This window comes from Melopsittacus undulatus, chromosome 11 (assembly GCF_012275295.1).
Source record: "Melopsittacus undulatus isolate bMelUnd1 chromosome 11, bMelUnd1.mat.Z, whole genome shotgun sequence".
Lineage (NCBI taxonomy): Eukaryota > Metazoa > Chordata > Aves > Psittaciformes > Psittaculidae > Melopsittacus > Melopsittacus undulatus.
Genome location: NC_047537.1, coordinates 15003305 through 15018725, shown reverse-complemented (window position 1 = coordinate 15018725; position 15421 = coordinate 15003305). Strand labels below are relative to the sequence as shown.

The 15421-nt window shown below is 42.3% G+C and overlaps 1 protein-coding gene across 3 annotated transcripts in view; it reads left to right on the top strand.

Moving 5' to 3' along the window:
- The window catches only part of ABCC3 (ATP binding cassette subfamily C member 3), a 49493-nt gene that overhangs the window by 4555 nt on the left and 29517 nt on the right, over positions 1 to 15421 (top strand). For all 3 annotated transcript variants that reach the window (XR_004079972.2, XM_005144257.3, XM_031044818.2), the window contains exons 2-6: positions 9934 to 10110; positions 10970 to 11095; positions 11967 to 12104; positions 13855 to 13980; positions 14775 to 14836. Coding sequence is in view for 2 of the 3 variants with exons in the window: in XM_005144257.3 (XP_005144314.2) it covers positions 9934 to 10110; positions 10970 to 11095; positions 11967 to 12104; positions 13855 to 13980; positions 14775 to 14836 (629 nt within the window). In the remaining variant the exon portion in view is untranslated. The remainder of the gene's footprint in view (positions 1 to 9933; positions 10111 to 10969; positions 11096 to 11966; positions 12105 to 13854; positions 13981 to 14774; positions 14837 to 15421) is intronic.

Here is a 15421-nt window from a genome sequence, read left to right as displayed (position 1 = left end):
AACTTCAGATAACCAAGTCCCACTTGTATAAGTCTCTTCACAAACAGTCGTGTCACATATCTGTGTTCTTATTGTAGGTAGGAGATCAAAACAGGTAACTTTAACGGTCTCTTCATACATTAGACCTATGAAGTTATGCTCTCTCAAACAGTAGCTGTGTTGGTAACATCCTGAACATAAAAGCAATTAAGTATTCAAGCTCAAATCCTCCAAGATTTTAAGATTCTTGAATTGAGTTGAATGGAAGCTGCTGCTTTGGGCCTCAGATTCTCAATGTCAAGAGCAGTATAAATATTTAATCATTACATTTGGAGTATTATCCAGAACCTGTTATCATTCATCTGTGTGTAAATGGCATAACAGACTATTTGAATCTGTTTGGAAAAGACGAAGTCTGGATTGGAGAGTTGTGAGCAAGACTTAATACCAGTGCAGCCCGCCAACAGCAAGGATTTATAGAGTCCTTCAGTGACAGTGTCAATTAATGAAGCTCATGAAAATGACATTCATTTCAGTAGGATATGTGAATGGGATTGTTCATGCTGTTCAAAGAAACAGTCATTGCCGTTTTCTTCCAACCAGCACACTGATGGGTCAAAGGAACAGTAAAGTCCTTGGTGCATGAGAATGGGGGCAGCTGATAAAATGGTCACCAGCGGCGTGGCCAAAACCTGTCTGGAATTCTGGAATTGGAGGAGAAAGGATTTAGAATTAGGAAAAAAGTGCCCAAGGGGAGAAGAAGAATCTCTTTTTGGCCCAGGTGCACTGTGGATTTGTGAGAGATGCTTCACGAGCATCTTCTGGACCCAGAAGCCTGCTTGTCCCTCCCTTCCATGTTCTTCCTTGGAGTGGGACAGTAAAACTCGAGGATGCTGTGAAATGTGACAGGGTTTAGGGAGGCAAGATCCCACCTTGCTGTAATGGAGGATTAAAGCCTCCTTTAAAGGGAGACTTCTTTGTAGCAAAACTCAGTCATGTATAGTCTTCCACTTTCAACACAACTGTTCCTTCCCTGGGCATGAGTCTGACCATTTTAGCTTAAGTGACATAGCTGGTAGATGCGGTATGTGGGACTTAGGAACACTATAAATGTTGCTTTCTGAAAAGAAATAATACCTGAAACAAATTCAGAGTGGCGTGAGGAGCTCTTTAAAATGGACTCATTTAATCACAACTGTTAAGAACAGAAAACATTTGAGATGGGCCTGCCCTACCTGGTAGGCAAATTGCAGTGTCACCAGAGATACAATCCTTTCCTTTCTCCGTGTGTAAATGTGTAATGTATTAAAGTGAAGGGACTCTTACTGTTAAAAATTTCATTTAAAAAAAAAATCCCATTGAAAAACCTATTAAACAGGATCTTTGGTTTTTCCAGTAAGCTAATGCTCCATTTGTCTCCTGATACTGCCGTGAATGTGATGGGCAATTATCCAGTCACACGTTATTTGGCGGAGCTGGAGGAGAGCATAAGCGGCAAGGAGCCAGAGATCTTCCCAGGAATGCATTCAGGCTTTTGTACAGCCAAGAGCCTTGATTCCGTGCTGGGCCTGTGTGAGCTGGCTCCTTGTCCCTGTGCTAATCATGAGAGGCGAAGTCAGTACAATAAAATGTAGATCATTTACAGTAACATCACATGCTGGTGTCATAAAGCTTTGAATTAGGACAGAAATAAGACATGAAGGAGGGGGACAAGAGAAACTGTTTCATGGGAATTGTTTCAAATGTTGAAATCATTTGGTTTCCAAAGTAATCATTTCTTTTCTTCTTTCTGAGAGTACATTTGACACCTGAAATTCTCATTTCTTTGTTTGCTAGCTCTCCTTTTCCCCCCAGCTGAATGACTTGTACTCTAGAATCTCTCCTACCTACACGTGCAGGTTTTTTCTTTTCATTTCCTTTTGTTATTATGTACATTAGGAAACATGGCAAAATAAACAGGGGAAAAAATCTCCATTTTCTGGGTTTCATCTCTCCATTACAATAAGGGGAGGAGAGAGGGGCAAAGTGGAACAAAAAGCAGTAAAACCCTGTATGTTTTTGCTTTGAAAAAGCAACGTGTATCTTCTGGGGGAATAATTTGCTACTGGAAGATCTATCAGATGGGAACCTGTGGACAGTGGTAATCTTCATATGCAGCATTGCTATTCTGCCTGCTGCTTTGTTCCCCTTTTTTCTCCAGCCCCAGACTGTGGATTGCACTGTTTTTCTGAATACAAATGACTGAAATAGGTAGCTCTGCAGACTGAGAGATGAGAATGGTTGGTGCAAATTAACTCTGAGAGTATAGAGAGTATAATGCTCATCTGTTAGGTGAGCACAGGGTCAGTTCTGTGATAAACCAGGCTTAATACTGGCATTAAAGCTCATTAGCACCTAGAGTCTGCCCTTGCCCTCTATCCTGCTGCTGCGTTTGACTTCTTGGTGCTCCTCTAATGAGTGTCCTTGCAGTTGAAGAGTGTGACCAACCCTGAGTACTTCAGATGGAGCATGACCTTTGGATCCTGCCCCACACTGCTGTCATGTTAAAGACACTGAGATCTCATTATTGCTGCAGTCAGTGTGTCGGTTCCAGCTCCTGCGAGGCAGGTGGGGTGTCAGAGCAGCACCAGTGACAATGTTTTGTGACAATCCCTTTTATTGTTGTTCTACAGCAGCACAACTGAATGGGCTGGCTTAAAACAGAGGAGTCAGGGTGGGAAAGGGGGAAAATCAAACAGGGACTGTCTCAGTTATTCCTACCTCTTCTTAATGGAGCTACATTCATTATGATCCTCAAATTAACCCAATTCCTTTCAATTGGAAGGAGACAGGATGGCTCAAATCAAGGATTATTCCCTCACGTCCATCATCGCACTGGGCTGAAATAGGGCAACCCACTCCTTCATTTGTGCTTGCACAAGGTCATAGGAGAAGCCTTTGATGATGCAAATAACAGTTTCCTCTGTTACAGTATATAGTTTTCATCAATATTAAAAGACAGGGACCTTCTTCTGAGGGAGTGATGCTGTTTCCTTTTCCTCTCAATCCTGCCTTTGATTCACGAGCCTTTGATTCATGAGCCTTTGATTCATGTACCTTCATGGTTGCACTATGCCTTCCCCTCTGCCCAAGCAAGAAGAGTGACTGCTACTAAGACAGTTGAAGTAGACAAATTTTACCTTCACTTTAGGTGTACATAGTCTTGGATGTATGTATTTACTGTGGTCAATTTCTATTTTACAAAGTCTCTTAAGCTACAGATGCTTTTCTGATACTTTTTCTGGGCTTGCATGAATGTGGCAGAATCTGAACCTAGGTTTTTTCATCCTGCTCATTTTTGTTCATGAAGCTTTGAACTTCTAATATTAGAACATAAAAAATAAGAAGAGAGGAAAGTGAAACTTACTGTTTTGTGTAACCCCTGTCCCTAAGGCCATAGCTTGGTTTCTGTATGTCTGGTCCACAGTTCTCAAGTTGGTTGTGTGGTTGGTAGCATTTCATGAATCAGACTGGTTTGGGTTGGAAAGGACCTTAAAGCTCGTCCAGCTCCAACCCCTGCCACGGGCAGGGACCCCTTCCACTGGAGCAGCTGCTCCAAGCCCCTGTGTTCAACCTGGCCTTGAACACTGCCAGGGATGGGGCAGCCACAGCTTCCCTGGGCACCCTGTGCCAGCGCCTCAGCACCCTCACAGGGAACAGCTTCTGCCTAAGAGCTCATCTTAATCTCCCCTTTAGCAGTTTAAAGTCATTCCCCATTTTCCTGTCCCTGTATGACTCAAGCAAAACACTGTATGATTTCCTGTGGCTAGTTACTCCACAACCACAATCTAGCTCATATGCTCTATGAGCGTGTGCCAGGTCTGTTTGATCCATTAAGATGACACTAAAGATCCTTTTACTGCTGGGAGAGGAAGTTCAGCGTCCTGCATGGTGCCCTTCACTGGTGTTGATAACTTGCAATATGCTTTGTAGACAGAAAGATATTTCTGCTCATTAACTATGTGGCTCATGCACTACTAGAAATGCTTCCATCCTCTCCACTCCACCTTTCTTCCAGGCAGTATTGCTGCAGTGTTGCAGTGGAGAATGTCCTTATCTCTTGCCCTTAAGGGAATGGGTGGCAAGGAAAGGTTGTTTGTGTAATCACGTGAAGGAGCTGAGTTGTGCAGCAGCCGCTGTGGATTACTGAAGTGTGTTACTCCTTCTGTGTGTAAGGGTACATTGTTCCTTTGGATGCTCTGAAAAGGCCGTTTGAAACTGGCAGCCTTCTGGAGGCTCAGAGCAAGAGTCCTTGCTTGCATCTGTGCTCTAAATAGAGTTTTCCCCAAAGTGTTTACCAACAGGGACCAAACAGAGGAGATGGAAAACAGCTGGAAGTGGGAGGTGAGATACGAAGGGGCTGAGATGAAGCCTGTGCTGTAACTAAGACTGAGCCCTGATAGTTTTGGATGGCTCTGGACCACAGCACCCTGTTTTTGGGATGAGGCAGAGTGGTAGAGCCAAGAGAACATAATTCTTTTTACCCCTTTATTACTTTTGCCAGGCTGTGCAAGTGCAACTCACTGGCACGGGATTTACCAGATGCAGTGGTAAAAGAAGGCGAGGAGGATGCTCCTCTGCATTTCAGTTTTCACTAACAATTTCTTCTACACAAGATATGGTTTCCATGTTTATTTACTTATCTGAAACGTCGTTACTTTCAGTTACTCACTCCCCTATCATTCACTCTTTGTGTGGACCTTCCTGGCCAGCTTTCCAATGCGATTTTTAATCTTAAGTAACATGCCAGCAAGTGATAACTGACATAGAATCAACAATGCTGCATGTGTTAACCTTGGGAACAGTGTGAATGATGTCAGTGCAGTGGCCTTCACCTTCCCAGCAGATAAAGAATGGTTTTGTGCTTCCTGTGCTTTTCCCGACTCTTTCTGCGTTATAGAAGCTTAGAGAGAAACATGTATTAATTCATCCATGCGATGGAGATAGCTGCTTGAGACTGCTGAAGGTACTGTTAGTTTCCTGTAGGGTTTGGAGCCTGTTTGAGGAACATTCCTGCAGCATCAGCTGTTTGCTGGCTGAAGTCAGTGCGGAGAACTTTGATTTTAAACTTCTATAGTGGAGTAGAAGCTGGTTGAGACTTAAGCATAAGGCCAGAACCCCAATTAGTCTTTCTCAGCAGACTCTATTCACATCATCCTTGGGGGTTGGAAAAGGGATAGACAGGAATTTTCCTGTTTTTCAGCTTAGCTTTAGGCTTTCTGTTTGTTCTCCCTTTTCTTTGGAAGCTGTAAGGGATAATGTGCAAGAAACCCCAAGATATGTTGCATTGAATTTTTGTTTCCATTAAAGGCATTATCAGTTTTAGGGGTAGCCTTTTCAATAGCAGTGTTCTTTTCCAGAGGGGAAAGTGTAATAGAAAGGACTAGGTATTAAGAGCAGATATAATGTTGCTTGGAGCTTCCCCTGCTGAATGCTTTCCCTTAAATGAAGATCGTGTATTTAAAACTGCCCATCTAAATTAAGTCCTACTGCACAGATGGCCCTTAAGACAAGGGTTGTGTTTATCCAAAGCTGTGGCTGGAGTGATGGGTGTGATTGAAAGCTGCTGCAAGGGACAGTGTCAATGATATTCTTAACTGATGAGCAGAAAGCCCCACTAATTTGTAAGGTTTAGACTCCAGGGGACCCCTTGTCTGCTGTGAAGCTGTAACAAGCATCTCTAATCTCTTTTCCCATGGATGTTGAGGTTGCATTTAAGTATTATTGCAAGATTAAGTAAATTGTGTGCCCAGGGAGTTTTTGGTACAGTGGGCTGGTGTATCAGCAATGCTGTATCTCACCAGCAGAGCCTCCAACCTGATCCATGTTACTGCATCCAAGGAAATGCTGCCAAGACAGAGCTCTTGGCAGTCTGGAGGAGCCACAGAGCAGAGAGAAAAACTGGAGTAGGAAGAGGTCACAGGTTGCAGCCCATAACACTTGCTCGTGGGGATGCGAGCTGACAGTGATGTTAGTTAGCTGTGATGGATGTGTTGGCTGTTAAAGTTTCCCTGGGATGTGTTTCTTGGAGAAAGTGGTGTTTCCCAGCATGTGCTGCTGAGTATTTCCCCTTGCAAGATGCCTGTTGATGTGTCACCCTGATCTGGATCACTGAGCTGCTTATAGAGACCTTTCTCAGTAGAAAGACCAAAGCAAACCCACAAGCCCAGACAGCCCAAGGTGGGTATCTTCATTCTCAATCAGAATGGGACACAAGAAGCATTTAAACTGCTCTGCTTACCAGGACAGAGTTCAGAATTTGCAAAGACAAAGCCAGATTAAAGCAGGAGCCATCAAGATAGGAGTCAGAGGGCTGGTGTGTCCCTCCTGCCCTTGCTTCTTGTTTGCTCTTAAGGGTGGAGTTCCAGAACTTTACTGCTGAATTTAAGGGTATTTAGCAATATTTGACAATGTTGGCTTGGTCAGAATAGAATGTATGAGACTTTGTGTCATATTCTGATTCAAAATGCATTATTTAAGGTTGGAGTGGATGTTGGAATATATGCTGACAGTGTGGTGATTTATAAAGCCATAATGTGGAACTGCGAGCTCTGTGAAAACATGTCCAGCTTGGTAAGAAATGAAACTTTCAGATTTACAGATTGTAAGTAATAATGATAATTCATAGTAGAGTCCCTGCGACAAGGCACATGGCATAGGGCCATGGTTTAAACTCAGCTGGCAACTATACCACATAGCCACCCACTCACAACCACCCTTTCCAGTAGGATGGGAAGAGAATAGGGAAAAGGTAAAATCCATGGGTTGAGATGCTAACAGTTTAAATAAAATAAAATGTAGTAGTAATAATAATGTAACAGTTGTAATGAAAAGGGAGACAATATAAAGAGAGAGGAAAGATAAACCCCAATAAACACAAGTGATGCACAGCACAATTGCTCACCACCTGATGCCCAGCCAGTCCCTGAGCAGCAAGTGGTGCATGCCAGCAAACTCCCCCCTCTTTCTATACTGGGCCTGACGTGCTATGGTATAGAATGTCCCTTTGGCCAGTTCAGGTGAGCTCTGCTCCCTCCCAGTTCCTTGTGCCCCTCCTCACTAGCAGAGCATGTCAGACTGAGAAGTCCTTGACTTAGAGTAAGCACTACTGAGCAACAACTAAACCATCGGTGTGTTATCAGTGTTGTTCTCATACTAAATCCAAACCGCAGCACTGCACCAGCTACTGCTAAGAACATTAACTCTATCCCAGCTGAAACCAGGACACAGCAGCATTAGTCCACTGTGGTCCAGTCTTAGGAAGAGCAAGTAATTTGTGTAGAATTACACTGCTTAAATATTTTAGGTACTGTGTTTTCTAAGAGGAGCCCCTCTCCTTGTATTCAAGGATGGGAAGAGTCTGCTCTGTGAAAACACCAGGTCTTTGAAAAGGAAACTTTTACAGAAGCAGATCTGTTCTGGGAAAGCTTGTTTATCTGGTCCAGGATGGAATTGGACCTTGGGAAACATCACAAACATAGCCAGCAGTCAGGTCTGTCGTCTTGGGCATGGGTTTCTCCTTCAGCTCCCGTCCCTGTTTGCCATTTGCCATGAAAGCATTAGGCTCCTGATGTTCATCGGGTGGGTGCTGCTTCTTGTACTTCCCCATAACTTTGGAAAGGTTCCACTTTTATTCTCAGGGATAATTCAACCGAATCTCAAAATCTTACATGTTTTCTTAGGACAGGATCTTTGGTTTCTGGCCAGCTCTATTTATACATTCAGAAATGCAAGTCCTTTGCCTTGTTTGAATAAAAGTTAATGAAAACCTTCAAATGGCTTGGCAGCTACGCAGTCTGTGTCTTGGATACAATAGTCAGCTTGTGCTCAGCCTGAAGTTAATGGACATCTGGGACAGTTTCTAGGTTGCTGTCAGACAAAAAGCCATTTCTGGGCATTTTGCTCTTCTAGGAAAGGTTTAAATTAAGAGCGCTTTCCCCCTGCCCCCCAATAACTTTTTCTTTAAATGGAATCTTTGTTTTATTCTGTGCCCAGTTATTGCTGTTCTCCCTCAGCTTTTCTTTTTCCAGGATATTTTTCCAGCAAGCGAAAGGAGCACAATGGCAAACATGCTCAAGACATTGCTAAACCACACATAATTTAAAGAGGAAATTAGTATTTTGTTGAATAAATGGTAGTAGATAAGCTCCTGCTTTGGAACTAAAGAGCTCTTCAGCTCCAAGCTCCTGGAGGGCATCTCCTGCCCCTGGCAGGGGAGCTGCTAGGGGAGCTTATCGCATTACAGACGCTGAAATGATTTGATGATGAGCCAAAAATGGGTGTTGTTTAACCATTATCTTCCTTTCTGGTGCCAGAGACCTGCTCACTGAAGGAAAACACAGGGATATTTGAATGCAAGGTTGTGGAGTTTGGTTTGGTTTTGATCTCATGTTCGAATTGCTGTGTAATTGCCCCTCTGTTGTTGATTTGTGGCTGAAGTTTCCCCTCAGTCTGGACAAACCCGTTTAGGTAAATGGGGATGTTGTTATTCCCCTAGTCCCAGCTGGGTGCTTGTGTGCCTCCAAATCAGCCATCTCTCACTGGAGAGGCACTAACTGCATTGAAGGGCACAGTTCAGATGCACAGCTCATGGGTTTGTGCCAGCCTTCACCACTGCCAGAGGTTTGCTTCGTGCCAAAGCTGAAGTACTGAGTGACAAACTTGTCACAGTTGAACCAGCCCATCCTGCAGCCTGCCAAGGCTTTGTAGTTTCATTACCCTTACGAGCAATTCAGTGTGTATGTGGACTGAGGCAGTGATGCATGTCCCTTCTGTCAGATCATCACCAAAACTGAAAGATTGTGGCTCTTCAGTTCTCCTAAAATCAACCATTGCTTTCAGCATCTGGTCTCTTGTACTGGTAAACAGAAGCAGGACTGGGGGTACTTCAGAAGAATCCATATTCACACTTGGTCATTCATTTGTAAAAGGTGTCTTAGCTTAACTGAAAAATACTTCTAGTGAGAGCTCATACCCCAAAATAATTAGGTACAAGTAAATGATTCTAGTGCAGAGATAAGCCAGAGATATCTTAGTTTTATCAGCTGCGTGTTACTGATAGTACAAGGGAGTAATTTTACATTTCCCACAAGTATTTATCTACCCCATTTAAGATGACACATCAGATGGGGAAATGCAAGTTGTGAATTTCCAGGAGGTTTGGTTAAAACCAAGTTCCCCTTAACTGTGCTGTAATGTCTATTTTAGTTTGAACTTGTGTAACTGTGTGTTTGCACGTGGTGCATTCAGATCCTTAGGTACAAGTTGTGTGTGTGAATTGTGGTGTTCAGGGTCGCATATGGGAAGCATTGCTTGCAGTGTTTGCAAGAAAACCCCTACTCCTACCTGCAAGTACAATATGTTCCTTTTAACTTTGTTTAGAATAGGGAAGTAATTCTGTTTGGAGGGATATGAATAAGGGTGGCATTTTAGACATCAGTGGAGGGGTTTTTCCCAGGGCAGTGTATGGTTGATCTCTGATCATTTTCTCCAGTACTGGACATTCTTGCTGGATGAGTTCTCAGGTTGAGGATTTTGCCTCAAGAGCTTTGTTTAGCAGTTGCACTCCAGGCTGGGAATGCCTGAGAAATGGTAGCACCTGGAACTAAGCCTCAGTAAAGCAAGAAACACAAGGAGTTTATCTGCTACAAAATGTACGTCCAACTCAGGTACAGGAGGGCAGAAGTTAGATTTTGCCCACTATTTGTAACTGTACTTAGCCCTTTTGCTATAGCAGAATAACCACAAGTGGATGGGATAGATATTTTTGGGGAAAACTCTTACTGTACTATTCTAACTCTTCTGTTTTATGTCCTTGTGTTAATACCTGAACCTGGATACAATTCTTCAAGCAGATGTTCCAGTTGGCAACGCTTCTTCCTCTCTGTTAATAAACTTCTCCTGTCTTTTTTCCAGGATTCCAATCTTTCAGTACACACTGATAATCCAGACTTGACACCGTGTTTCCAGAATACCATCCTAGCATGGATCCCCAGCATTTATCTATGGAGTGCACTGCCCTTTTATCTTCTCTACCTAAAGCACAACAAAAGAGGCTACATTGTGCTTTCCGTGTTGAGCAGGTTCAAGACGGTAAGATCTCTTTGCAATGCTCCATGAGTAGTATGCAGTTAGGGTTCAGTATCCAGGCAAGTGCTGAAGTAAGGTTTAAACAGAATTTCATCTTATTTAAGGGGGAACCAAAGAACTTTTCTCTAGGAAACAACAGTGTAGATACAGATTTCTGAGGAAGGATACTGAAGAAGAGCGGATCTGTAAGGAAATCCATCCTGCGAGTGCACCTTTCTGAGTGTTCACCCCTATGGTGCTTTACCTTTACTTAACCTTTAAACCACTGAAAGCTGCAAAACAAAGACCTTAAGTTAGGTCTGGTGAGACTTTCATCATGAAAAGTAAGCACAAGAAGGTATTTTTTCAGTTCAATTTCAGTTCCTCTACCCACCTAATAGATGTGTGATTTTATCTGCATCTTGTGCGTAAGAGGTTGCTGGTGTCAGCGTCACCTCTGGTTTGTAAATGGCTAGATCTAAGGAAAGCAAGCAAGTCACTTTCCGTAGGCCATGAGAGATCTGGGCTATTCCTGGAGAAAAATTCCAGGCTTGTGTTTCACAACATGTCTTCCTTTAATCTGGATGCTGCCTGTGTTTCCAATCAAAACCGAATAGTATGGAACAAGAAGCAGGTAAATACATTTATCTTTCTCCTGGTTGTGTTTGCAAACCCCTTGGAAGACAGTTGGGATGAGATCCTTGGTTTGAGTGCAGTGGGATAGTTCTATCAGCCTGACAGCAGCAGATCAACGCAGCAGTGCTATTGTGTTTACACAGCTTTGATTTGCTGGGCATCTGTGAATCATAAGGGTTTTGCTTGCTCTCTGGGTGCCCCTGGCGAGGAGTTTAACCAAATGCTGTGTCTGTTTGACTGCTTTCAGCTGTTTGGAGTCCTGCTGTGGTGCGTGAGCTGGGCAGATCTCTTCTACTCCTTCCATGAGCTCCTGCAAAACAGAACGCCTCCACCAGTCTATTTTGTAACCCCACTGATCGTTGGCATCACTGTGGTTCGTAGCTGTTTCTGTTTATTGCACTCAATAAAGATAACTCTTTCTTAGGCAGATGAAGGAGGAAAAGGGTTCGTTTGCATTCATTGCTTTATACTGTACTCTTCTAACTGGGTTGTTAGTAGTTGTATTACTGAAGCTAATTTTGCTTAACAAAAAGACCATTTTTATATATATCTCTCTCATGTAGATTCAGTTGTGTAAATTAAAGTCTTTATAACGGAGAGATTGTTCTGCCTCCCATCTTGCATCTCATCTCCAGGCTTGTGATCCAGGTGTGGAGAGAATTTGGGTATGACTTTGCCTAAACAGGGAGATATGACAGAGCGTGGCTTGTGCATTGTTCAGTGTTGTACTGGGCTTTGCAAAACTGTCTCTCTTATCTGGTGACTGCTCCTCCGTTGCACAGAACGCAAATTGGTTTTGCTTAGGATGATGAACAGTGGCTGTTGCATGCAAAATAAAGCAGCAAAATTTGCCCATTAAGTTTTTAATTCCTTTGGTTGGATTTTTAAAGCTTATTTTGTGGACAAGCCAGGCTTGTCCATCTGCACTGGAGAAAGGACAACTCTTACATTTGTTTAAAGCATTTGTAGCATTTATTGTGCATACCCTGAGGTACAACGTCTGGCTTAGAAACTGAATTCTGGAGATGAGGCTCTGAAAAGAGTAAAACCAAATTGTTTTGGGAAGTTATTCATTGCTTTCTTTAGAGGAGGTTTTACCACTGAATTGTGAAAGTTATTATGGCACCTTATTTCATAGAGGTCCCATTGTTGATGCTGAGTGAAATAGCTGCCAATTGAGGGTGTGCACAGGGGGAGCAGTGGGATGGGGCTATGTTCATGTGTTCTTGTATTTACTTTTGCAGCTGTTAGCAACGTTGCTTATTCAATATGAAAGGCTGAGAGGAGTTCAGTCCTCTGGAGTGCTCATTATCTTCTGGTTTTTGTCTGTGCTCTGTGCCGTGGGCCCTTTCCGGTCTAAGATCATGACTACAGCAGCGCAGGTAACGCTCCATCCTTGTTAGCACTTGGAGAACAGGAAATATAGCATTAAAATCTTAGTGAAGGGAGTGATTCACCCAGTTTGGAGTCAGATCAGAGCCCAGCTTTTGTGAGAGAGAAAGAGCTGTTTGGTTCCGTTGCCTTGACTCAGTCTTGGGGAACTGGAAGGGAGCTGGGGTTTCTCATGCAATGTTGAAAAGCAGATTTTTCTTAGCCCAAGGCTATACTGGAAACCTGATAGACATGTGAGGGCTGAGCCAACACTGTATGTATATTAGAACAGACTCTTTTTTCTTTTCCTTTTTCCCCTTTTCCCTTTCTTAGCCCCCTTTCCCTGCCACACTTAAGTAGGGATGGGTAGTAATTGGAGATGACACATTTTAATATGTAATGTTCCCTTTTTGCTTAGGCAACTTGGCCACATTATACAGCTCCATAGGCTTTCCTTTGTGAGCTCCTGATGTGCTGAGGACAGCATTTTGGCTCCAACTGTGGCTGTAAATAGAGAACAGAAAGTTGGAGGGAGAGGAAAGAAACCTGGGCTGTTATGATTCCTGTTTGAAAACATAGCAGGTTCTCCCACAGTAAGAAAGTTGTTCTGTTTTTCACAGGACCAAATTTCTCTAAGTAGGGCAAAGCAGATTGCTTCACTGATTAGATCATCAAAGGCTGGGAGTGGAAAAAGAGTATTTGAAAGACATTAAGGTGATTGCTTCTCCTCAGTGAAATCAGTGTAGATTCTGTTTGGTGATTTCTGGGGGTTTTTATACTCACTTTTTTGGTAACAATTAGGAGCATCATTCTTTTAGCAAGGATTTTTCTATACCAGGCTATTGTAAACATTCCAGCAGAGGCTGAATTAAACCTTAAATGACAGCTTGTGCAGAGCTTCTTCAGGAAATAGCTGCAAGCCTGGTAAGACCCTTTCAAACACCACTTAAAGTCAATTCTAAAGCTGTTGTAGTGGTGAATAAGTATAAATATTGGACTATCCACGTTTGAATCCTTAATTAGGGTAAAATTATGGATGCAGAGCCTTAGAACAGTATGTTCTTAGAATAGGTAATGTTTCTTCTGTTCTTGAAAGTGCAAGGACCAAATATTCTTCTCTTGCACTCAAGCCTTTTAAGTGAACAATGAGAGCATTCACAGCTACATTAGGGTATGAAAGAGCTATGTAAGAGCCATACCCTTGGAGCAAGAAGTTTTAAGTCAACCACAGACTTATATGAGCAGGAAAGGAAATATCTCTAGAGCAGTTAGAACTGTTACTATGCAATACAGTGGGTTTTTGCAGCTTCTTCTGAAAGTATTTAACACTGCTTGTCAGTGACAAGGTACTAAAGTAAATGGACGTTCTCTGATCTGGGTTGACAATTCCAATGCGTAAGACGTGATCTTGCTAGAGTCCCTGGAGGTAATTTAAAAGGATGTCATGCAGCCCTCATCCCGGAGGGTGTCTGCATGCAGTGAAGATGTAGAAGCACTTTGAACTTGACATAATTTAATGAAAAGCTTGGAGATAAGCATGTTCTTAGGCACTTTACACAGTGCGTGCATATTTTTGTACGATAATTCTTGCTAGCAACGTCTTTGCAATGTTCAGCTGTAGAGGCAGAAATGAATTGCCAAAAGAAGCTGTGAAAAAGTGTCGCAGAAAGAGATGGAGTGTGTATATGTGTGTGTGTGTGTTGGGGGGGGGTGGGAAGTGCAATAAAAACAATCATTTACTGTGTTTCTGCTCCCCTCTAGGGCCAAGTAAATGAAAGGTTCAGGTTTACAACATTTTACATCTACTTCGCTTTGATAATCATGGAGTTGATCCTTTCGTGTTTTAAAGAAAAGCCTCCATTTTTTTCCCCTGTTAATACAGATCCTGTAAGTATTTTTACTTTGCTTTCTTTTGACAGACTGGATCATGGCTTGAGAGTTCCACTGAGAATACATGTTATTGAAAACAGCTTTGGGCTGTCACTGAGATTGCAGTAGCTAGTGACCCCCTTACAGAACACTGGGTATGGAGAGCAGTATTGGGGTTTGAAGCCTTTTTCCATTATATGTGCCATCATTAGTGACTAATGCTGTTTAGTGAAAGCATCTCTCCTACTTGCTGCTTTGCAGCATTTTATATTACATTTATGAACATTGAAATGCAATAGGAATTACTTCAAGAGTTTTTTTTGTGGAGATGCTGATCTGCTTGCTTAACATTCATTTAGAGTTAGCTAAAGACTCTAAGGGTTGTCTTAATGACTGAGTTCTATATGTATTGAGAATAGACATGGAAAAACATTAATAACAGAAGATATTAGCAGTGTCACAGGTTAAATTTCTTCTCCAGTTCATAAAATGATGTCTATGATTGGATTTGTGTTTGAACCGAGCTGAGAGAGAAGCTGAGTTTGTTTCTTAAAATGAACATTTCAGAAACTGTAGAATGACATTTAACTTTAAGTGTGATTTAAAGGCAATATAAAAAGCAATTTTTAAAGATGAAGACATGGGAAATTAAATCAACTTGGTGTCTCATTAGGACATAGGTACATACATGTGATATACTATATAATATACCAAGACTGATCAAAGTAGACTGTCTTATTAAAGTAATGGTAAATGTCTTGCTTTATTTATTTTGGTGTTTGGTTTTCTTTTCCCCCATAACTTTATTATAGAATCCATGTCCAGAGTTAACTTCAGGCTTCCTCTCAAGATTGACATTTTGGTGGTTTACAAGGTAAGCTTCTCTTTTCAAGCTGTGGGACAGCTGACACCCCCAAACTCTACTTGTGATGTATGTTATACAGCGTTAGCAACACAGAGATTTTTCCTCTGACAGCAGTTGAAGTTGGATGCTCTTTCATCCACAGTAGTGTCAGCACTTCTTGCAGTTGCCTTTTCAGAAACAGCTTTTGGAGTGCTCATACTGCTCAAACTTCTTCGCTGAGCAGTAGTGGCAACAACTGTGTCATGACTAATAGGGTATACAGCCTGGTTGTGCTCCCTGTGTGCTGGAGTACAACCTAAACCAGGATGTAAGGCTGTTCCACAAGATTAACTAATGCAACCTTTCACCCACCTGAGAATGCATTTTGTTTGCTGTTGAGGTTCGTGGGTGAATGCTCTTTTATAAGGACGTTTTCTGTGCAAGAGGGAAAGTAAGAGGGTTATGTATACAAATGATTACCACCAACTGATACTGCTGTCAAAAGGCATGTGTATTAAAGATGGAAATTTGAGATAGGGCTTACTACTGCTCCGTGATAAAGAGGTGGAACAGCTGTCAAAGTTCATGTTAAGATCCAGTTTTTCCATAGTGGTT